General features: G+C 38.1%; 1 protein-coding gene and 1 pseudogene across 2 annotated transcripts in view; one reads left to right on the forward strand and one right to left on the reverse strand.

The window, feature by feature from the left end:
- SMC5 (structural maintenance of chromosomes 5) overlaps positions 1 to 24392 on the reverse strand; it is a 177178-nt gene that overhangs the window by 56991 nt on the left and 95795 nt on the right. For both annotated transcript variants that reach the window (XM_037796904.1, XM_037796903.1), the window contains exons 9-11: positions 23350 to 23605; positions 9766 to 9920; positions 5474 to 5587 (exon numbers count right to left, since the gene is read on the reverse strand). In XM_037796904.1, the coding sequence (XP_037652832.1) occupies positions 5474 to 5587; positions 9766 to 9920; positions 23350 to 23605 (525 nt within the window). The remainder of the gene's footprint in view (positions 1 to 5473; positions 5588 to 9765; positions 9921 to 23349; positions 23606 to 24392) is intronic.
- Positions 10621 to 11715, forward strand: LOC119505059 (annotated as a pseudogene).

The following is a 24392-nucleotide window of genomic DNA, read 5'->3' on the forward strand; positions in this document are numbered from 1 at the left end:
TGCTATGAACATTGACGTGCAGATATCTGTTCGTGTCACTGCTTTCTGATCTTCCGGGTATATACTGAGAAGTGCAATTGCTGGATCGAATGGTAACTCTATATCTAGTTTTCTAAGGAACTGCCAGACTGACTTCCAGAGTGGCTGAACCGTCATACAGTCCCACCAACAATGAATAAGAGTTCCAATTTCTCCACATCCCCTCCAGCATTTGTAGTTTCCTGTTTGTTTAATGGCAGCCATTCTAACCGGTGTTAGATGGTATCTCATTGTGGTCTTAATTTGCATCTCTCTCTAATAATAGCTAGTGAAGCTGAACATTTTTTCATGTGTTTCTTGGCCATTTGTATTTCCTCTTCAGAGAACTGTCTTTTCATATCTTTTGCCCATTTTGTAATTGGGCTGTCTGTACTACTGTCATTGAGTTGTAGGATTTCTTTATATATGCAAGATATCAGTCTTTTGTCAGATATATGGCTTCCAAAATATTTTCCCATTGAGCTGGCTGCCTCTTTACCTTTTTGAGAAATTCCTTTGAGGTACAGAAACTTCTAAGCTTGAGGAGTTCCCAGTTATCTATTTTTTCTTTTGTTGCTTGTGCTTTGGGTGTAAATTCTAGGAAGTGGCTGCCTAATACAAGGTTTTGAAGATGTTTTCCTACATTATCTTCTAGGAGTTTTATGGTACTTTCTTTTATATTGAGATCTTTCGTCCATTTTAAGTTAATTTTTGCCTACACTCATTTCTTAACTCCCCATTGCCCCTTCCCCCATTTCTCTTAACCCATACTGTACTTTTCATCTCTATGGTCATATTCTCTGATAATTCCTTTGTGTTTACTGTGGGGCTTAAAATTAACCTCTTAAATCCATAACAATCTTGTTTTTCTTTAATATCAACTTAACTTCAATAGGACACATAAACTATGTTCCTATACTCCTCCATTCCCCCACCTTTATATAGTTCTTGTCAAAAATTACGTATTTTACATTGAGTTCAAAACCACTGATTTGTCACTAGAGTTTGTGTATTTCATATCATGTAGGAAGTAAATAGTGGAGTTACAATTCAAAAATTATTGACTTCTATTTGTATTCCATTGTGGTCAGAGAATGTGCTTTGAATATATTCAATTTTTTTTTCAAATTTATTGACGCTTGTTTTATGTCCTGGCATATGGTCCATTCTGGAAAAAGATCCGTGATCACTAGAGAAAAATGAGTGTCCTGGTGATTTGGGATGTAAGGTTCTATATATGTCTGTTAAAATTCTGTATATCTCTCTTTCCTTTCTTCGTTTCTCTGTTGGTAGGGCTCCCTTTAGTATCTGAAGTAGGGCAGGTCTTTTATTGGCAAAGTCTCTCAGCATTTGTTTGTCAGTGAAAAATTTAAGCTCTCCCACAAATTTGAAGGAGAGTTTTACTGGATAAAGTATTCTTGGTTGGAAATTTTTCTCTCTCAGCATTTTAAATATGTCATGCCACACTGCCTTCTCGCCTCCATGGTGGCCGCTGAGTAGTCACTACTTAGTCTTATGTTGTTTCCTTTGTATGTGGTGAACTGCTTTTCTCTTGCTGCTTTCAGAACTTGCTCCTTCTCTTCAGTATTTGACTGTCTGATCAGAACATGTCTCGGAGTGAGTTTATTTGGATTTATTCTATTTGGAGTTCGCTGGTCATTAATGCTTTCTGTATTTATATTGTGTAGAAGGTTTGGGTAGTTTTCCCCAACAATTTCTTCAAATACTCTTTCTAGACCTTTATCCTTCTCTTCCCCTTCTGGGACACCAATGAGTCTTAAGTTTGCACATTTTATCTATCGTATCCCTGAGACCATTTCGATTTTTTTTATTTTTTTCTCCATTCTTTCTTTTGTTCTGTCATTTTCTGTTCTGTGGACTTCTAGGGCACTGAGTTGTTGTTCAACTTCCTCTAATCTTGTATTATGAGTATCCAGAGTGTTTTTAATTTGGCCAATAGTTTCTTTTATTTCCAAAAGCTCTTCTATTTTTTTATTTACTCTTGCAGTGTCTTCTTTATGCTCTTCGAGGGTCTTCTGTATGTCCCTTATATCCTGTGCCATGGTCTTCTTCATGTCCTTTATATTCTTTGCCATGTTTCTGTTCCTCGATTGTAGTTCTTTGATTAAGTGTGCAAGTACTGTGTCTCTTCTGATATTTTGATTTGGGTGTTTGGGATTGGGTTCTCCATATCGTCTGGTTTTATCACATGCATTAAGATTTTCTGTTGTTTTTGGCCTCTTGGCATTTGCTTTGCTTGATAGGGTTCTTTCAAGTTTAAAAAAAAACAACACCAATCTAATTTTTCAGAAATACAAGTTGGTGGTGTAAACTTTCTCTAACTAAACAGCAGACGGCGTCTGTGAGTCACCTATACCCCTCAAGTCAGTTCTCCTAAACTCTGTCCTTGTGGTGTGTGGGGAAATGATTCTTGTGGGGTTCAGTTCGTGAACTCAGTTTGGGTGTGTTACTGGAGCCGTCCGCCCTGAATGTGGGGCATGTGTTCGGTGGCTAGGGAGGCAGGGCAGCTTTAATATTCAAACCCCCCAGGTGTTCTTGGAGATTGAAGGCCGCTGCAAGAGTCTAAGCCTTCATTTCAGTTCTGCCCCAGACCCTCTCTGTCGCTGATCCACAAACCACCGGCATTGACATAGCGTCCCTGGGTTTTCCAAGCGGGCCCCCCCCTTCTCAGCTATAATCTTCCACGACCTCTGCTGAGGGAAGGCTGTGCTACGCCGCAAGTGCGCGCCATCCCTCAAGGGAAGCCCCGGGTCGCCGGGCCGTGCAGGGGCGCTCTCAGCCTGATACAAAGATGGCTGAACAGGGTGTCTCAACACCCCCCTCTCCTCGCACAGTTCCTCCTTCCCAACTCCGGGACAACTGGCGCGGCTCTGGGCTGTGGGCATGGCCCTGGGCAGGAGTGTCTGCAACCCGCTGGGGAGCCAGCTGCAAGCAGCAGGGTTTCTTTCTCCTTCCGGCTCTTCCCTCTGCTACCCTGGCCTTGGGGGAATCTGCAGTGGGCTATCCTCCACGCCAGCTTAGCCCGCTCCTGCCATGCTTCACTGCGCGGTTCCCACCATCGCAACTGCAGCCGCTCCTGGGTTTTTCCTTTTTTTTTTTTAAAAAAGAACCAGTCCGTCTCCAAACACCAACCCCCGGCTTCCCCACACCGCAGCACGGCTGCAGGTCTTTCAGCCGGCTTACTCACTTGTTTCAGAATGCAGACTCCCAGTTTCACAAAGTGTACAGCCCCTGTGGTTCTAGCAGACCTTGTCCAGCTGGTGCATTGCTGAAACCGGTATTCTGGGTCACCTTCTGGCTTTTATTTAGTATTTTTCACAGAGGTGTTTTTCTGCCCTGTCTCACCTAGCCGCCACCTTAGGTCCTCAAAGTACAATTTAACAAGTAGTTATACAGATAATTTCAATCTAATTTACTCTTAAATGAGAGAGAGAGACAAGACAGAGACAGAGAGGGAAAGATGGGGCAGGGGTGGTGGTGTGGTGAATAATAAAGCAAATAGGGCAAAATGTAAATAAATGGTGACTCTGAGTAAATTGTATACAAAAGTCCCATATACTGTTCTTACAACTTTCTTGTAAGTTTGAAATGATATCAAAGCAAGAAGTTATTTAAAAAATATAGGGAAGAGGTATAGATGAAACAATTTTGGCCATTTGTCAATAAATCACTGAGGATGGTATGTGAGTATTTTAAGTTTTTAAAATACACTGTTTTGGGGGTTACATTAAATAAAATTGAATCACCCAGTGAGAAAATAATTTCCTTTACCATCCCTTTCAGTATTCCTAATAATTCCAAGGAGAAAGTTACTGTATGGTGGCAGGATGTCCTTAACTCCTTTTTTACCTCCCTTTATAAAAGCATGTTATCTGCTTTCAGTAAGCAAATCTACAATTTATTAACACTGTTTTACTATATTTATTGTTGTATAAGTTATTGGTTTTCTTATTTGATAGTGATATACTTCCTTTTAGAATACCAAAAATAATAAAAAATGAGGTGATTTTAAGGAAAAATAATAAATAATAAGTAGAATCCGGGTATGGCAAAAATTGTGATGAGAGTAGATAAAAGTAACAAAAACCATGAAGATAAAAGTAACAAAAACCATTACTGAAGGTTGGGAAATGGTACTCTAGCAGATACAATGACAAGAGAAGGTTACATTCAACAAATTACATAATTAAAAATATACACACAGAAAGTTGTACATGTTAAGAAGTAGTTACAGCCCTATCTGATGAGCAGTTATGGAAGAGTGGTTCCAGTACAAGAAAAAAAGAATGAAAGCCAAATTTTCAGGAATCTATGTCATATTATCAATATATGGCTAACATCTTCAGGGCAGAAGCAGCATGAATTTTTATGGCAAGGCAAGATACATCAGTATAGGCTAAGCTGACCATTTGCAAAACAGAAATCATGTAATCACACCTAACTGCATGCCCTTCATACTGCTGTGTCTCACAAACATGTAACCCATATAACCTATTTCAGTAAGCAATGACACTGGATCAATAGCTCATTGGTTAGGCTTACATAGTTCTAACATATTGTCCTGTCTTTAATTAGACTTGCTAGCAAAGGTTTAAGCAAACAAACAAACAAAAAACCCCAACAAAATCCACACCTTAACTTTTATGGGTTTTTTAAAGAAGTAGTAGGCAAATGCAAAAGGAAAAAGAAATCTTTCTCACAACAACAGCAATAGGTAAAAATTATTCTAAAGCTCTGTTCTAAATAATTTTACATTTATCAACCCATTTAATAAATGTAAATAATTACATTAACCCATTTAATCCTTACAACCACCCCATGAAGTAAATAATATTACCCCCAGTTTTTATAAGAGGAAAGTGAAGCACAAAGCACGTATGCAATCCGCCTAAGTTAACAGCAAGGTCAGAATTCAAATCCTGGCAGCCTGGTTGCAGAGTCTGTGCTCTTAACTACGAAGCCATTCTCTGGCTTTCAGTGGCTTAGATCCTCAGTCAGTGGTGTTTTTCTAGCCAAATACAGGATTCTCATTTTAAAAAAGAGGTTGTTATTTACCATAGTAAGCAAAAATTTCTTATTAATTTCCCCGCCAAAAAAAAGGTGAGTTCATTCCAAAACAATTCCAAAAAAGATGCCCAAGACCAATGGACCATCATTATGACATTTTCTCTTCAAAATAACATGACAGAATTACTCTTCAGATTAATTCCAAATGATGATTTAAAAATATTTTATGGATGGAATTACAGATGGAATTATAAAACAGATTCATTTCCTAATAGGGACTATGGAAGAAATTAGCAAAATTGAGTGATCTTACACAAAAGGTAACTGTTAGCAAAATATTTCATATTAATTTTTGCTCCAGTGAGTTAAAATTTCAAGCACTGATAGTGCCAAGTGAGTCAAAGTATTATGTCAAGTTAGTACTTGCCTCTTTAAGGAAAACCTCCATATCTTCTTGACTTTCAAATACAAAGGCTCGCAAGTCATTTGATGAAATATGATTTTCAACGTATTTGGCATTTTTATTATCTTTCATATTGATCTAAACAAAATAAAAAGAAAAAATAAATTGATTTTCATGAAACCCAAACTAATTATTAGTACATGTTCATAAAAGATTAACTTTGCTACTTGAGGAAAGGGAAGACAAAAAAAAGAAAAGAAAAACTTGGATGAAGGGTCAACATTTAAAAATAATTTATTTACCCAGAAACTTCCAATTCAGAGTTTAAAAAGGGCCAAAACTTGAATAGGACCTGATATATATTAGGTTTTGGTATTATCTATATATTGGGTTTTGATACTGTCTATATATTGTTTTTGAAATCATCTAAGAAATACTTAAGTTCCTTTCTGGTCAACTCATTGAAAACATTTCAAAGTCTGAGATTGTGATCTAGCAGTGTAAACATTTCTCATCTGCTCCAAACTTTTAATATTTTTCTTCTTAATCTTCAAGATAACTTCATACTATACATGGAAGTAACTGATGTGCACAAAAACACAAAAGAACTGAATATAACTTTATGAAACTAATGGGGAAAAAACTGTAATGGCTTAATTGTAGTTACTAGTGTCTTCAAGAGAAACCTCAGTTTTGTACCACCAGAGCATAAACTTACTGACTTATTTAAAAAATATTAACTGATTAGGCATTTCTGCACTTAAGGCCCAAATGACATGGAAGATAGTAAAACAGATCAGGAAAAAGAGTCTCAAAATGAGTATCATCTACTATTCATTACAAATGAATAAATACATTGAAAAAACACAGCATGATAAAGCTGCATAACAGCCATATATAAAAATTGGTGTTTACAGAATGTTAGTGGAGAGAGAGATTACCTCTACAGATAGAAATCAGCTTTCTTGAAATAGAGGTATTTATGTACTATATGAAATACGAGGTATTTATGTATTTATGTACTATATTATATCAAGTTAAGAGCTAGGGCTCTGGAGTCAGAAGATGTTGCTTCAAATCCCATGTGTGACCTTGATCAAGTATTTAAATCTATGAAAGCTTTAATTACTTCATCTGTAAAATGGTTATGTTAAAACAATATTATATCTCATAGGACCAAATGTGTATTAAAAGAGATAATACAATAAAAAATTAACACAGTGCTTATCACACAAATGTTGACCAATATTACTCTCTATTTTAAATTACAGAATGCAGTCATTGCAGAAGAATGGGAAAACAGACACACCAGCAAACAAAAAAATTAAAAACACACAAAATTCCATCACCCAGAGATATACCCTATGGACATTTAGTGTCTATTTCACAATTATTATTTTTTTGTACCAGGTTACTTTATTGGAAGGAATAGTACAAATGAAACAAAATGTAAGTAGATGTTGTTACAACTTACAGAGAGAATAAAAGTAACTCCAAGATAACCAAGGGAATATACCTTTTTTTAAAAAAAAAGCTTTGGATAAGATAGCTCTCATTATCACTGTCTCCCAGGGTATATTTATGAGATAATCTGTCATGTCAGATTCTGGGGCTCCCATCATGTGTAAGTTCATTACATGGCCATTTAATTCTTTGATGGATTTTACCAGCTCAAGTCTCAAGGAAGTCAAACAAGTGGGAGTCATTTTTATCTATGGCCAAATTGTACAGTTCTAGTAGTGACTGATTCACACTTTTTTTTCAAAGTGTAATGTAGACTCTATTGCATGCAACCCACTCTCCCAGTAATCATGGTCTGGTTTCTCGACATCCTGAAGGAAGAGTCTGCCACCTTATTAGTTCTGCAGCTTCAGCAGTTTCTTAGTATGCTTCCTCTCATGAGATTGGTGGAGAAAATATCTGTCAAAGTTCTTCAACATCATATCTTCAGAGTCAAAGTAGTAAGACATAGGTAGAGACAGAAGTGTAGCACTAGATGATCTGGTGGTTGATGGTAGCTCTCATTATCACTGTCTCCCAGGGTAGCTTCTTGTTTCACATTTTTTATAATGAAATCTTTCTATACACCCTATTCTGTAATGTGTTACAATTCATTAACATGCCATAAATGTCCTTTTATATTAGTAGAGAAATACAGCAGCACTTGGCTGTATTAACATTCAGCCAATCTGTATCTTTGGAAATTCTGTTTTTTTCTCTCATCATTCTACTATTATAAATGCTACTGTAAGGAGTCTATAAATAAATCTTGGCATACTTCTCCAATTCTTGATTGGAATTACTAGAAATAATTCATGGATGTAGACTGCTAATTACAAAGTTATATAAAATTTTAAGTTTACATAATACAAATTTGCCTATGGAGATGTAAGCACTTCAAGTAGAAATTGAATGGTTAGCTAAGCGTGTATGGGGATATGGTTGGAGGGAGGTAATAAGAAAGGTGGGCAGCTGTTTCAAGAAGGGTAAGACAGCAGAGAAATGTCTTTATAAAGATTTCTAGTGTAAATATATGCCAGCTAGTAATGTGACTTGGTGATCGACTATTGTGAAGTCAAATTACAAGAGGATGCCAAATTTAATAAAGTTCTGAATTATTATTTTTATGTTGGCATTTAAAAAATCTGTTCATAATTAAATTTGCATTATAACTTGGTATATACTAAGGGTTGTAATATTTTTCTTATAATATTTTCTTTCAATCCTTATTAATCAAATAATAATGTCTATATCCAAAATAGACATTCCCTTCTTCCTCAGGAAAAAAAGATAATACATAGCAGAAGAGAATACATTACTATGTGTATTAATTTTGCTAATATAATATAAAATGTAATAAAAAATGGAAAACTATGTAAAATATTTATAAAAGTGTGACACACACACAAATAGAAAATAGAAATTTTCATGAGTCCTGCAAAGACATTTTGTTTAAAAGACTCTGTGCCAGTCTGAATGTATTATGTCCCCCAAAACGCCATTACCTTTGATGCAATCTTGTGTGGGGAGAGGTGTGTTGATTAGATTGTAATTCTTTGATTGAGTGCTTCCATGGAGATGTGACCCACCCAAATGTAGGTGATAACTCTGATTAGATCATTTCCATGGAGGCTTAGCCCCACCCATTCAGCGCAGGTCTTGATTAGTTCACTGGAGCACTATAAAAGCTCAGACAGGAGTGAACTTGCTACAGCCAAGAGGGGCACTTTGAAGAATGCACAGGAGCTGAGAGAGGAACTGCAGTTTACAGAGACATTTTGGAGACGGCCTTTGAAAGCAGACTTTTGCTCTGGAGAAGCTAAGAGAGGACAAACACCCCAAGATCAACTGAGACTGACACTTTGGAGAGAAGCTGAAGCCTAGAGAGGAACATCCTGGGAGAAAGCCATTTTGAAACCAGAACTCTGGAGCAGACGCCAGCCACATACCTTCCCAGCTAACAGAGGTTTTCCAGACATCACTGGCCGTCTTCCAGTGAAGGTACCTGATTGTTGATGCATTACCTTGGACACTTTGTGGCCTTAAGACTGTAACTGTGTAGCCAAATAAACACCCTTTTATAAAAGCCAATTCATTTCTGATGTTTTGCATTCCGGCAGCATTAGCCAACTAGGACAGACTCCTATAGTGAATTCCTTTCTGAAGAAAAAGAAATTATTAACCCCAAATAATCATTATGTCATTTTTGGGTAAGTTTTAAGTTTATATTATATATCTGTATTTAACATATCATCTCTTAAAGTGGCCAAACTTATTAAATATTTTAGACGGAAATCTTCCCAGTATATCCATGACCGTATTTCATTAAATGATTTACTATTAGCTTAACCTATTTGTGATGACCCAAGGTAATCAATGAGAGCTACTACATGTTTAGAATATAAACACTACAGGCTTCATTCTCAATCCTCAGAATCTTTTATATTTGTAGGAGGTGATTTTCTTGTCCACCCTCTGTCAGGTGTCCCTTATCAGTACATTTATTTACAGCAGTTTTTTTTTTGCCAGAAGGAACCAGATAACCAAGCTTATGTTATACTTGATTCTTGCTAAGCTGCCAGCTTCAAACCTCATTTTAGAAAAAGTACACAGGTTTTACAATAAGATATTACCCTCATTGATAAAGGTTCTTTTAAAAAACTTCACATATAGATTCAGTCTTATGCAAGATGCCACAAGTCTGATAATGGAAAACCAGGGTGTTAACAGGACTAAGAATTCTTACAGCAACAAAATTTACAATGATTACATTAATAAAACTAACAGATGCTACCGAGATGAAAGAAATTTCTTACCGTGAGCATTATGGGCTCACAGACTCTTTGCTTAAATTTGTCTCTGTTATTTCTTAGCCATAAAACAGCATCATATGTGTCACGGTATCTCCGTTTCAGCTTATCTTCCTTTTGGTTCATAAGATTGTCGAAACGCACAATATGATCATCCACACCTAAAATTGGAAATAAAACAAAGCATTGTTTTTCTGAAAACTTTAATTAGTAAATTAATCTATTTATTATACAAAAGAATACCGTAGATCTAAAGGTTTCAAAAAACTACACAGCAAGTACCTAGCATAATGAAAAAGACTTGAGAAAAATTATAAAATTTCCAAACACTTAAGGATAAAAGAAGATCCTTAAGTTATTGAAAAGAAAAACAAATAAACAAAAAAACAGGTCATTTACAAAGAACGAGAAAAGCACTAGATTGCCTATTAGAAGACAAAGGTGATAGGCCTTCAAAATTCTGAGAGAAAATATCTCTTCTTAGGAGATTACCTGAAGATGTACTCTAACAAAATAAATGATTAATATAAGAAAAAGGAAGACACAGGATTCACGAATCAGTTAATCTAACAAGGAAAGCATAGAGAGAAATCCCAGAAGACAGCTAAGCAGGAGGTCTAAAGAACAACTAGTTTAGACAGAAGGAGATGGGAGCCTCCACAATTCAAGAGAATGCCTGAAAAGCTTTTTTTTTGGGGGGGGGGGGGTGGGGTGGGGATGGGGATCCAAAGCAAAAGGTATTTTAAAATAAGGTCAGGAATGTTCCAGGGATAGAGGTAGGAGCTTGTGCAAAGGTCCTGAGGCTGAAACGAAATTGGCTTTTTCAAGGAACAGAAAGAATGTCAGTGAGGTGATTGGTGCATGGTGACTGATGAGAAGAAAGAAAGAGATAAGTTTGGAGAGGTAGCCAGGGGCCAGATCACTGAGGACCTGCTAAGAGGTCTGAATTTCTAAGAACAATGAGAAGCTGCTGGAAAACTTTTATATAGAGTGTGAACTCCTAGAAAACAGAACCAGGCACCAACAAAGTTAGCCAACAAAAGCGTGATCACAGCAAGTTAACCAGGGCCTAATTTCACTTTCCACCTGGAAAGTCAAAGGAGTAGCTCAACAGAAGAACCTTGAAGACTATGTTGGATTTGCAAATTTCCCAAATCAAGGATATAGAAAATCCGTGAAGAGAGAGTTTGAATTCACACTTACAGTAGTAGGTGAATCTGGATTGGGAAAGTCAAGTTAATCAACTCATTATTCTTCACAGATTTGTATTCTCCAGAGTATCGAGGTCCTTCCCATAGAATAAAAAAGACTGTACAGGTGGAACAATCCAAAGTTTTAATCAAAGAAGGTGGTGTTCAACTGCTGCTCACAATAGTTGATACCCCAGGATTTAGAGACGCAGTAAATAATAGTAATTACTGGCAGCCTGTCATCAATGACATTGATAGTAAATTTGAAGACTACCTAAATGCAGAATCTCAAGTGAACAGATGACAAATACCTGACAACAGGGTGAAGTGCTGTTTATATTTCATTACTCCTTCAGGACACAGACTTAAACCACTGGATACTGAGTTTATGAAGCGCTTACATAAAAAAGTGAGTATTATACCACTTACTGCCAAGGCAGACACACTCACACCAGAGGAGTACCAACAGTTTACAAAAAACAAAAAACAAAAATACAGATAACGAAAGAAATCCAAGAACATAAAATTAAAATATATGAATTTCCAGAAACAGATGATGAAGAAGAAAATAAGCTTGTTAAAAAGATAAAGGACTGTTTACCTCTTGCTGTGGCGGGTAGTAATACTATCAGTCACAGGAAGGCAGTATCCTTGGAGTACTGCTGGAGTTGAAAATGGTGAACATTGTGATTTTACAATTCTAAGAAATATGTTGATAAGAACATACATACATGACTTGAAAGATGTCACTAATAATGTACAATAGGAGAACTACAGAAGCAGAAAACTGGCAGCTGTGACTTAAAATGGAGTTGATAACAAGAATAAAGGGCAACTTACTAAGAGCCCTCTGGCACAGACAGAGGAAGAAACAAAGGAGCATATAGCCAAGATGAAGAAGATGGAGATGGAGCAGGTGTTTGAAATGAAGGTCAAAGAGAAAGTTCAGAAACTGAAAGATTCTGAAGCTGAGCTTCAGTGGCACCATGAACAAATGAAAAAGAATTTGGAAGCACAGCATAAAGAATAACAGGAAAAATGTCATCAGTTTGAAGGTAAGAAGCAAACTGGGAAGCTCAACAACATATATTAGAACGGAACTCTTCAAGAACCCTGGAAAAGAACAAGAAGAAGGGGAAGATTTTTAAAGCCCTCTATTGACCACCAGTTATATTATTAGTTGCCAGTATGCCAGCTTGGACATCAGTGTTTGTTGGATACGTTTGACAGATTTCCACCAGTTTCATCCATAATGATGGATTTAACAGCATGACAAAACTTATTACTTTGTTGTTGTTCTTGATGGAGATTAAGAAGCCCTGAATTGTCGAGGGTTGTTGTGAACTTAGAATGTAACAACTCTAAGTACCTTTCCTACTTTTTTTTTTTTTTTTAAAACAGATGTCTTCAATTTAATGCAAGAGAATGTTTTACTGTTGTACAATCATGTTCTGGTGGTTTGATTGTTTACAGGCTGTTCCAAAATAGAAGGATTCTGGAAGGTTTTCACTGAGGATACACTGCCATAATATGATGCCAACTATACTTCTCTGTAATAATTATAAAGTAGTTCCATTCAAAGTAGCATATATAATAATGTAATTTAGTCTGACACAGCTGACCCTAGTTTTTGACACTTCCATTGTTTAAAAATACACATGGGAAAAAAAAATCTACATGCTTATACTGCACCTAGAGTTTTTTTATAAAACCCTTTTTGTTTGTTTATTTTGGATTATTTAAATACATACTATCCTCATTTAGTGACCTCTTTAGCCAGAATCTCATTACTGCATCATTTGTGTAATAACATTTAATTTAGAAATTTTCCATATACTGATGTGCTAAAATAGAGTATAGCAACTTTCGTATGGTAGGGACAAATAAGGAAACTTTTGCTTAACTCCCTTTTTACACTTTATGGTAAGTAGCAGAGAGGAAATGCATTTATAGCTCATTTCTAGGCAAAACTGTGAAGCTAATGGCCCACCTGTTTCTACCTATGTGCATTCTCTTTATTTTACTAGAAATGGGAATCATGGCCTCATAAAACGAAAAAAGTCACCATCTACAATTAGCTGTATTCATATATTGCATTTCTGTATTTTTTGTTTGTATTGTAAAAATTCAATTAACAAAAGCTACGACGTAAAAAAAAGGTCAATTAAAAACTTTTTAAAAAGCTGTCAATTAAAGGAAATTTAGTCATAATACATTACTTAGTTCTGCTGTGAACAACCATTTCATTGTTGTAATAACATAAACAATGCTTAGTATGTCTAATGTCTAGAATTAGCCCATAAACAGAGCACATAAAACTTAACTATGGTTTTCAACAAAATATAAATGTTGTTTGGTCTTGAAAACATAAAAGCCAAAGTACAGATGAGATAATTTAGAATGTTAAGGGAGGAAAATGAAAGGAAGGATATGAGTGCTAATATTTTAAGCTTACAAAGGGTGCAGCGAAGAGAAAAAAGAGTTAAGAGTATGCTACTTCTAATAAATCAGCAATATTATTATGTGCTAATGGAGGAGATCCAAGATGGCGGATTAGGAGAGAAAGAGCAAAATTCTCCTCCGTGAAAAATATAGACAGAAAGCACTCCAGAACAGCAGTTCCAGGGTTCCACCGGCTGGGCAGTGACTTCTACACCCACAGTGAGAGTGTACTTGGAGAAACCACAAGACTGCGTTCAAGACAGGGTGAGTGTTTGGCCTGGAATGCTGTTAGGGTATGGGCAGTTGAAGCTGGTGGATAGCATGGTGGGGAGTAGCCTTCCACTCCCTGCACACTTTCCTCACTACAAGGCATGGGTGATAACCCTTCACGGACCTGCAGCCAAGAGACTTTGTGCTAAGGACTAGAGGTTGCAGCAGGCAGACAAACGCAGAAAGGGCAGCTTTCCATGTCATGTGCAGCCATCTTTGCATATGGCTGGCAGACAACCCTTCACAGCCCTGTGGCCAAGAGCTTCCTTGGGAGAATTCAGGATTTGGCGGGCTTGTGACGGCATCTACCTTTCCTCTGCAGAAGCTGGCAATGTGGACAGCCTAAAGGCAGGGGTGCTGCATGGAAGTGCTAGGAGCCCTCCCCCAATCCCAGGGACACATGGGCCCATGGCAGAGACGGGTTGTGGAACATTAGAGCTGAAAGGTGAGATGCACAACTCTGCAGCCCCAGAGTACGCCACCAGCAGTCCTGGGAATGGCTGGGACCACTGTGTCCTATAGTGGAGTCTCTGCCAAACTATATAGGGCATGCCCTCCCAACCACAGGGCCAGCAGTTCCAGTGCACATGGAAAACTGGTGCATTGAGTAGACATCCACATGGTTTGGACCCCCACTCAGTGTAAAGACGAAGTTGGGGAAAACTGGCTTGAGTTTAAGAGGTGGCTCAGGAGTGATATCTGCTGGTAGGTCAGGGAAAGGGCATGCCACACCAAGCTGCAGCTCTGCCAAATTATAGACAAATGTTCTCAGCTCTACCGGCTGAGAAAAAAAGACAGGAGAGGGAGGCTTGGAGAAGGGCACAGAAGTGAAGAGTATTAGTAAGGGTAACTTAAAGGAAATAAAGAGAGGGAAAAAATAGATACGACAAATAAAACCAAAGATAAAATGGCTGATTCAAGAACTGCCTTCATAGAAGTAACACTGAATGTGAATGGATTAAACTCCCTAATTAAAAGATATAGATTGGCAGAATATTAAAAAATATGAACCAAGAGACTCATCTTAGACCCAGAGACACAAAGAAACTGAAAATGAAAGGATGGAAAAAAATATTCCATGCAAGCTACAGCCAAAAGCAAGCAGGAGTAGCAATACTAATTTCAGATAAAATAGACTTTAAATGCAGGAAGTCATAAGAGACAAAGAAGGACACTATATACTAATAAAAAGGACAATTCACCAAAAAGAAGTGACAATCATAAATGTTTATGCACCCAATCAAGGTGCTCAAAAGTACGAGACCAACACTTTCAAAACTGAAGGAAGCAATAGATGTTTCCACAATAACTGTTGGAGACTACAATACACCACCCTCTTCTATAGATAGATCAACAAGACAGAGGACCAATAAGGAAATTGAGATCCTAAACAATGTGATCAACGAATTAGACTTAATAGACATATATAGAGCATTTACATCCCAAATTACCAAGATGTACATTCTTCTTTAGTGCTCATGGAACTTTCTCCAAGATAGATCATATGCTGGGGCATAAAACAAGACTCAAAAAATTAAAAAAGATTCAAATTATTCAAAGCACATTCTCTGATCACAATGGAATGCAACTAGAAGTCAGTAACCATCAAATATTTTGAACATTCACAAATATCTGTAGATTAAACAACACACTCCTAAACAATCAGTGGGTCAAAGAACAAATTGCAAGAGAAACTGCTAAATATCTAGAGGTGAATGAAAACAAAAATACAACATATCAAAACTATGGGATGCAGCAAGGGCAGTATTAAAGGGGAAGTTTATAGCTCTAAATGCATACGTTAAAAAGGAAGAAAGAGCTAAAAATCAAAGAACTAATGGAACAACTGAAGCAGCTAGAAAATGACAGCAAACTAATCCTAAAGCAAGTAGAACAAATAACAAGAATTAAAGCAGAAATAAATGATATGGTAAAAAAAATGAGAGAATAAATAAAACCACAAGTCAGTTCTTTGAGAAGATCAACAAGACTGACAAACCCTTAGCTAAACTAACAAAGTTAGAAAGAGAGAATACGCAAATAAACAAAATAATAAATGAGAGGGGGATGTTATTGTGGATCCTGAAGAAGTTAAAAAAATCCTAAGAGGATACTATGAACACAACTGTACACCGACAAACTAGTCAATTTAGAGGAAATGGATAATTTCTTGGAAACACATGAACAGCTTAGACTGATAAAAGAAGAAACTGAAGACCTAAACAAACCAATCACAAGCAAAGAGATCTAATCAGTCATCAAAAAGTTTCCTACAAATAAAAGTCCAGGGCCAGATGGCTTCCCAGGGGAATGGTGCCATATTGGAGACTGAGTGTTCATCTCTGCTGCTGGCAGATTGGGCACTCAGCGGTAGCTGTAGCCAGGTCAACCTTAGGGAGTGGAAGTCCACCTTGCTGAGCCAATTCACAACCTCCATCCCTACCATCATGACCACGTCGTTCATGAGCCTATTGGGCAATGACAGGAGTGGCTGGGGAAAGAGGCTGTCTGGTATCCACTAAATGGGTCACCTTATCCACTTGATTAAAATCTTCCTCTGCTGAAGTTAACCTCTGGTGAGCATTCACATGGGACACAAATATCTTCATGCTTTTTGCCCACTCAGAAAGCATATCCCCAAACCTCTTCCCCAGACTTCATCACCAATTTTCCAATCATGTTCCTTCCAAGTCCCTAACCATCCAGCTCAACCATTAGCAACAGCCCATGAATCAGTATACAAACGCACCTCTGGCCTGTTCTCCTTCCAAGCAAAATGAACAACCACGTGCACTGCTCAAAGTTTTGCCCACTGGGAAGATTTCCGCTCACCACTATCCTTCAGGGACATCCCAGAAAGTGGCTGCTTTTGGGTGGTGCCTGCATACTGTGCAGAACCATCTGTAAACCAGGCCTGAGCTTTCTCTTCCTCAGTCAACTGATTGTAAGGAACTCCCCAAGAGGCCACAGCTGTGGGCTGGGAAAGAGAAGGTAAGGTGGAAGGAGTGGGGGCCATGGGCATTTGGGCCACTTCCTCATGTAATGTATGTGTGCCTTCAGGACCCGCTTGAGCCCTATCGCGTATATACCATTTCCATTTTATGATGGAGTGCTGCTGTGTACACCCAACTTTATGGCTAGGTGGGTTGGACAACACCCAGTTCATGATAGGTAACTCAGGTCTCATGGTAACTTGGTGGCCCACGGTTAAGTGTTCTGTCTCTACTAGGACCCAACAGCAGGCCAAAAACTGTTTCTCAAATGGAGAGTAGTTATCTGCAGAGGACGGTAAAGCTTTACTCCAAAATCCTAAGGGCCTGCATTGTGATCCTCATATAGGAGCCTGCCAAAGGCTCCAAACAGCATCTCTATTTGCCACTAACACTTCCAGCACCACTGGATCAGCTGGATCATATGGTCCAAGTGGCAGAGCAGCCTGCACAGCAGCCTGGACCCGTTGCAGAGCCTCATCTTGTTCCAGTCCCTACTCAAAACTAGAAGCTTTCCTGGTCACTTGGTAAATGGAGGAAACAGCGCACCCAAATGAGGAATATGTTGTCTCCAAAATGCAAAGAGGCCAACTAAGCATTGTGCCTCCTTTTTGGTCATAGGAGTGACCAGATGTAACAGCTTATCCTTCACTTTAGAAGGGGTATGTCGAAATGCCCCACACCAACTGACACCGGTATTTTTGTTGGATTTATTTCCTATCCTCTGACATGCAAATACCTTACCAACAGATCTACAGTAGTTGCTACTTCTTGCTCACTAGGTCTAATCAACACGGTATCATCAATACAATAGACCAGTGTGATTGATGTCTTGTGGGAGGGAGAAACGATCAAGATCCCTGCAGACAATATTATGACATAGGGCTAGAGAGCTGATATACCCTTGAGGTAGCACACTGAATGTATACTTGCTGGCCTTGCCAGCTGAATGCAAACTGTTTCTGATAGTCCTTACTAACAGCTATTGAGAAAAAGCATTTGCCAGATCAACAGCTGCATACCAGGTATCAGGGTATGTGTTGCTTTGTTCAAGTAATGATACCACATCTGGAATAGCAGCTGCAATTGGAGTCACCACCTGGTTAAGCTTATGATAATCCACTGTCATCCTCCAAGACCTATCCATTTTCTGCACAACCCAAATAAGAGAGTTGAATGGGGATGTGGTGAGAACCACCATTCCCGCATCCTTCGAGCCCTTGAGTGGCATTAATCTCTGTAATCCCTCCAGGAATCTGGTATTGCTTCTGGTTTACTATTTTGCTAGGCAGGGGCAGTTCTAGTGGCTTCCACTTGGCCCTTCCTACCACAATAGCCCTCAATCCACAAGTCAGGGAACCAGTGTGAGGAGTCTGCCAGTTGTTGAGTGTGTCTATTCCAATTATGCATTCTGAAATTGGGGAAAAAACCACAGAATGGGTCCAGGGAACCACTGGACTCACTGTGAGACAAACCTGAGCTAAAACTCCATCGATAATGTGACCTCCATAAGACCCAACTCTGACTGGTGGACCAGAGTGACGTTTTGGGTCTCTTGGAATTAATGTCACTGCTGAACCAGTGTCTAATAATCTGCGAAATACCTGATCATTTCCTTTTCCCCAATGCACAGTTACCCTGGTAAAAGGCTGTAGGTCCCCTGGGAAAAGCTGGGAGGAAGATTAACAGTATAAATTTTTGGCAGTGTAACAGAGTCCTTGAGAAAGGGTACCTGGCCTTCCCCTCATTCAAGGGGCTCTGGGTCTGTAAATGGTCTCAAGTCTGGAAATTGATTAAGGGGCCGTGACTCTTGGTTTCTGTAATTCATGGTAGGCCTAGAATTCTTCTGCTTATACAGCTCAAACAAGAATTTAGTAGACTGCCCATCTATTTTACTGCTAGATACTCCATGATCTACTAGCCAATGACGTAAGTCTGTGCGAATCAGATCATTTTGACTGCTGCTTTAAGCCTATTTTCCATTATGATAGCCATGCCCATCTTGTCTTTGGTGATTCACTGCTGCCACGTGGCTTCTGCTGACTCAGGATCTGATTATCCCCATTGTGTTTAAGGATTCCAGCTAAGTGACAGGAGTTCCCACAGTAATATCTGATCTACGGAGAAGGGGGACTACAGAGCTCTTCAGGGATGATGGAGCTAGTCTCACAAATTTATTCCTCACAATCCTGGTAAAAGGTGTGTCCTCTGGATATTCTAGGGATGTGTGAGCAGGCCTTCCATGATAAATCCACTGTTAACATTCCAATCTTATTAGCCTTTGAATCCCCTCCTCTACATTATACCTGGGCAGTTCTGACATTTCAGCCTTAGGTAATGTCAGCCACCTTTTGATCCGAGTTTAAGCCAACCACCCAAACTGTTAATGCCCTTTCTAACCCCTCGAGCTACAACACTGAATGCAGAATCTCTGCTTAGCGGGCCCACATCAATAAATTCAGCCTGTTCTAACTTTATATTCCTTCCACCATTAACCCACACCCTTAATATCCATTCCTACACATACTCCCCTGATTCCTGTCTACATAAATTGGAAAACTCATACAGTTCTTTTGGAGCATAGCATACTTCCTCATGGGTCACACTTCGTACCTCACCCTTTGGGGCCTGTTGGGACTTTATAGTAGTTATAGGTCTTCAAGCAAAGACTGGTGGTGGGGGTGGTCATGAAAATAATCAGAAGTATCCCTCAAGCCATTTACCTCAGGACACTGCACTGCAGTTTCATCTCATGAAACAGGATTAATTTCTCCAGACAGAGGATTGAGGGCTGCTTCCTCAGGGGAGGTGATTATAGGTTTAGCAGGCACTGAAAGGTTAATCTCTATAGATGGAGGCTGGATGGCAGGCTCCCTCCTCAGGGTAGACTGGAGGTCAGGAAGCTGTTTCCTCAAAGCAGGCTAGAGGTTGGGTAGCTGTCTCCTCAGGGAAAACTGGAGGGCGGGGGGGAGGGGGGCTGTTTCCTCAGGACAGACCACTACAGGTATATCTGGCAAAGGCTCAGCAGAATCCAGAGTTCCGATGTCTTTACTGCCATTATTATCAATCCATACGTCCCCATCCCAAGTCTCAGCATCCCATTCTTTTGCAATCAATGCCTTTACTTTAACAGCAGACATCCTGCAAAGTTGAGATTTTAGTTTACGTTGTGAATCTGCTATTTGCACAATGAGACTCTCTGGCTCTGGTTTTCAGAAATCTGAAGTACGCGGCCACAGGAAATAAGATTTTCTTTCAGGGCACACATAGAAACCTTTATCTATCATACGGCACTTAAGTTTCAAATTTGAAGCCTTAGCTCGTCCCTTTCTCTTCTAACTTTATCCAGCAGATCTAAGAGCAACCAGGCAACATCATTATACCTCTTAACTCTGCAAAACTCTGTTAAGGTGTTAAAAACACTGTCACCCAGAGCCTTACTTCATATAAGAGTATGAATAGGAGTCAAATGGTAATATTTTGCATATCTCCATTGCCAACTCATGCCATGGACTGTCAGTGCTATCATGATTATTAGAAATGGAATCATTAGTGCTCTGAAACTAACCAGAGTAGAAAACCAATTGTAAAAGCCTATTTTAAGATCCTGTTTCCCAAGAACCACTCCTGGTACCAAGCTGTATTAGTTAGGGTTCTCTAGGGAAACGGAATCAACAAGAGGTATCTGTAAATATAAGATTTTATATTAGTGTCTCATGCAACTGTGAGAATGCACAAGTCCAAATTCTGTAGGGCAGGCAGCAAACTGGCAACTCTGATGAAGGTGTTCGATGAACTTCTCAGGCAGCGAACTGGCAACTCTAATGAAGGTGTTTGATGAACTCCTCAGGAAACGCTTTGCTGGCTAGCTGAAGAAGTACTAAAGGTCCTCTATGTCTCTTCCTTAAAAGTCTTCAACTGATTGGATTAAATCCAGCTGACTGAATTCTCTCATTGTTGAAGACATGCCTTTTATTGATGTAATGAGTCACAGGTGCAGTCAATTGACAGATGATTTAAATAAACTAGCCTTCTGGGTTACTAACCAGCCACAAATGTTCTTGAAGTAAGGGTTAGGACAGTGATTGCCTGACCAGACACCTGAAAACCATCACCTGGGCCAAGATGACACATAAACCTAACTATCACAGTCAGCAATGTTCCTTTACACTAGAAATAACATAATTGCAGAGACACTCAAGAAAAAGATTCCATTTTCAATAGCAACTAAAAAAATCAAGTACCTAGGAATAAACTTAACCAAGGATGTAAAAAGAACTCTACACAGAAAATTACATAACTTCACTAAAAGAAATAAAAGGGGGCCTAAAGAGATGGAAAGATATTCTGTGTTCATGGATAAGAAGGCTAAATGTCATTAAGATGTCAGTTCTACCCAAACTGATCTACAGATTCAATGCAATTCCCATCAAAATTCCAACAACCTACTTTGCAAACTGGGAAAAACTAGTTACCAAATTTATTTGGAAGGGAAAGATGCCTCAAATTGCTAAAAACATTTTAAAAAAGAAAAACAAAGTGGGAGGACTTATACTTTCTGACCTGGAAGCTTACTATAAAGCTGCAGTACTCAAAACAGCATAGTATTGGCACAAAGATAGATATGTTGATCAACAGAATCAAACTGAGATTTTGGAACTAGACCTCCCAGATCTATGGTTGACTGATTTTTGATAAGGCTCCCAAATCCACTGAACTGGGATATAATAGTCTCTTCAACAAATGGGGCTGGGAGACCTGGATATCCATATCCAAAAGAAAGAAAGAGGACCCCTACCTCACACTCTACACAAAAATTAACTCAAAGTGGATCAAAGACCTCAATATAAGAGACAGTACCATAAAACTCCTAGAATTTAATGTAGGGAAACATCTTCAAGACCTAGTATTAGGAGGTCACTTCTTAGACCTTACAACCAAAGCGTAAGCAATGAAATAAAAAGGTAAATGGGAACTCCTCAAAACCAAAAGCTTCTGTACATCAAAGGGAATTTGTCAAAAAAAAGGTAAAGAGGCAGCCAACTCAATGGGAAAAATATTTGGAAACCATTTATCTGATAAGAGAGTGCTATCTTGTATATATAAAGAAATCCTACAATTCAATGACAATAGTGCAAACAGGCCAATTATAAGATGAGCAGAAGATATGAAAAGACATTTCTCTGAAGAGGACATAGAAGTGGCTAAAACACACATGAAAAAATGTTCATTTTCACTAGCTGTTAAGGAGATGCAAGTCAAGACCACAGTGAGATATCTCGTACCAATAAGAATGGCTGCCACTAAACAAATAGGAAACAACAAATGCTGGAGAGGATGTGGAAAAACTGGAACTCTTATTCATTGCTTCTGGGACTGTATAATGATACAGCCACTGTGGAAGACAGTTAAGCAGTTCCTCAGAAAACTAAATATTGACTTACCCTATGATCCAGCAATTTCACTTCTCAGTATATACCCAGATTTGAAAGCAGCGACATCAACAGATATTTGCATACTGATGTTCACAGAGGCATTGTTCACAACTGCCAAGAGATGGAAACAATCCAAATTCCTTTAACCGATGAGTAGATAAACAAAATGTGGTATATACATACCATGGAATACTATGAGCAGTAAGAAGGAATGAAGTTATGACAACATGGGTGAACCTTTAAGACATAATGCTGAGTGAAATAAGCAAGACAAAAAAGGAGAAATATTGTTATGTCACCATTAATGTGAACTCTGTGAAAAATGTAAAACAATTGTCTTATACTGCAGAATATAGGGGACCTAGAGATAGACAGAGGCCAGTGAAGGGGGAGCAATAATCTAATATGTACAGACATGATAATGAGGGTGATGTGAATGGTATGGGAATGGTCAGGTGTGACTATAGTTCGTTAATGGGATTATAAGTATCAGTGATGCATTAAAGGTGAACTTGTTTGTAAATGGTTGTTTAAAGGCATGTAACCCACAGAGTTGCACCACAAGGGTAAATAAGAGTTAGAATGATACACTAATAAGGTATGACACTGGTGCAGAGGGTTAACAACAGAGTGGTAAGGAAAAACTACCCATTGCATCTTGGGGACAATATTTACTAGGAATAGCTTCCCACTTCTACGCTAATACTAAGGATAAATAATTAGCAGCTGATAAGAGCTCTGAGATGTATTACGTTATGATAATTGTTTAAAGTTGAGAGTGATGATGATTGTATAACAAAGTAAAGATAATATAAGAAACTGACCATTCATCTTGGGATAGAATATAAATTAAGTGAAGTTAGGAACCCACTACTTAATCAAACCAGCCCTTGACCTCTTTAATCTGAATAATACAGTCTACAGTAAAGAAAAGCAAAAATGAAACTGGACAAGTTTTGAGAAAAAAAGCAGAGGAAAGATCAGAGTTGATCTGAGGAACTGTGTAAAGAAGATAAAATTAAGTAATTTTAGAGAATTGAATCAATTGCAGTAACCTGACCTTAGACAATGGGCAGTTAGTGGCAAATCATGGAACATGACAGACATAGGTAATTAAGGCACAAGGTTGTAAGACTGAGGCAAACATCCTCAATAAGGAGACTTGATCATTATATATGATACCAGGGGAAGAAGAAAGTCCATCAATAGAGATACATCTCTATTTCATAAACATGTCTTCACTCTAAGTTTAATAAAACTTACACTTTTTCTCCTTCTCTAGAGTATCCCGCTCTCTTCTCTTATCAATAATCTCGCCTTCACATAATGCCTTTTCATCTTGAACTCGTCTCAAATCATTTGTAACGGCATCGATCTGGGGCTGAAGATTCTCGCAGTTTTCTGTGGTCTTCAGTTCATTCTCCAAATCCTCTATCATTTTGCGGGTATTACTTATTCTCCTCTGCCGGTCATGCTCTGCATCTTGTTTTACTGTTAAAGCCTGCTGAAGTTCCTCAATCTAGTAAAACAAAAAAAGTAGGTTAGTATTTGAGACTGTTTTCTCTCCCGGTTTATAAGGCTCTTGTTGTAATACATTTTTTTAAAATGCAAACAACAATCTAAGAACATAGACGTTTTCTTCACTAAAGATATCCTGCTAGATAGAATTAGAATGTTACTCCTACCAGACTGCCTCTATCTTTGTTTTATTTGTTCACTAACATGCCAAGCACCTAGAGCAGTGTCAATCACTCATTAAATATTTGTTGAATAAACAAAATATTTATAAAGCCAAATAGATTTCTAAATGTTTATTGGAAGTAAATGCATACTGCACACCATAACACCAAAAAAAAAAAAAAAAAAAAAAAAAAAAAAAAAAAAAAAAGTCATGGTATAATATATACCAGACTTTCAAAAAGTAATAAAATAATAGAAATGGGGATGATTTAAGTCATTCTATTAATTTTAAACAGAAATAAACCACTTTTTTCAGCAAAATTATTTTCTACCAACACTTCAAATTAAGTCTGTGAAATTTTAGCCATCAACCTATACATTTAGATTTGTGGACTCATATTCAGGGTAAATTATTCAAAAAAAAATGGGCCAAGTAAATTGGCACCTGGTGTCAGAATTTTTATCAAAACCATACACGTTATACTTAAGACAGAGAGAAGATTTTTGAGCAACATACATATATTACACAACTAATTAATTTTTCTACAAAAATAGAATATGCTATTAATACAGCATATAATTTATGCTGGCTTTTCTTTCTAGTCACATTTACCACACCAGCCTCC

The sequence above is a fragment of the Choloepus didactylus genome, chromosome 10 (assembly GCF_015220235.1).
Source record: "Choloepus didactylus isolate mChoDid1 chromosome 10, mChoDid1.pri, whole genome shotgun sequence".
Classification (NCBI taxonomy): Eukaryota; Metazoa; Chordata; class Mammalia; order Pilosa; family Megalonychidae; genus Choloepus; species Choloepus didactylus.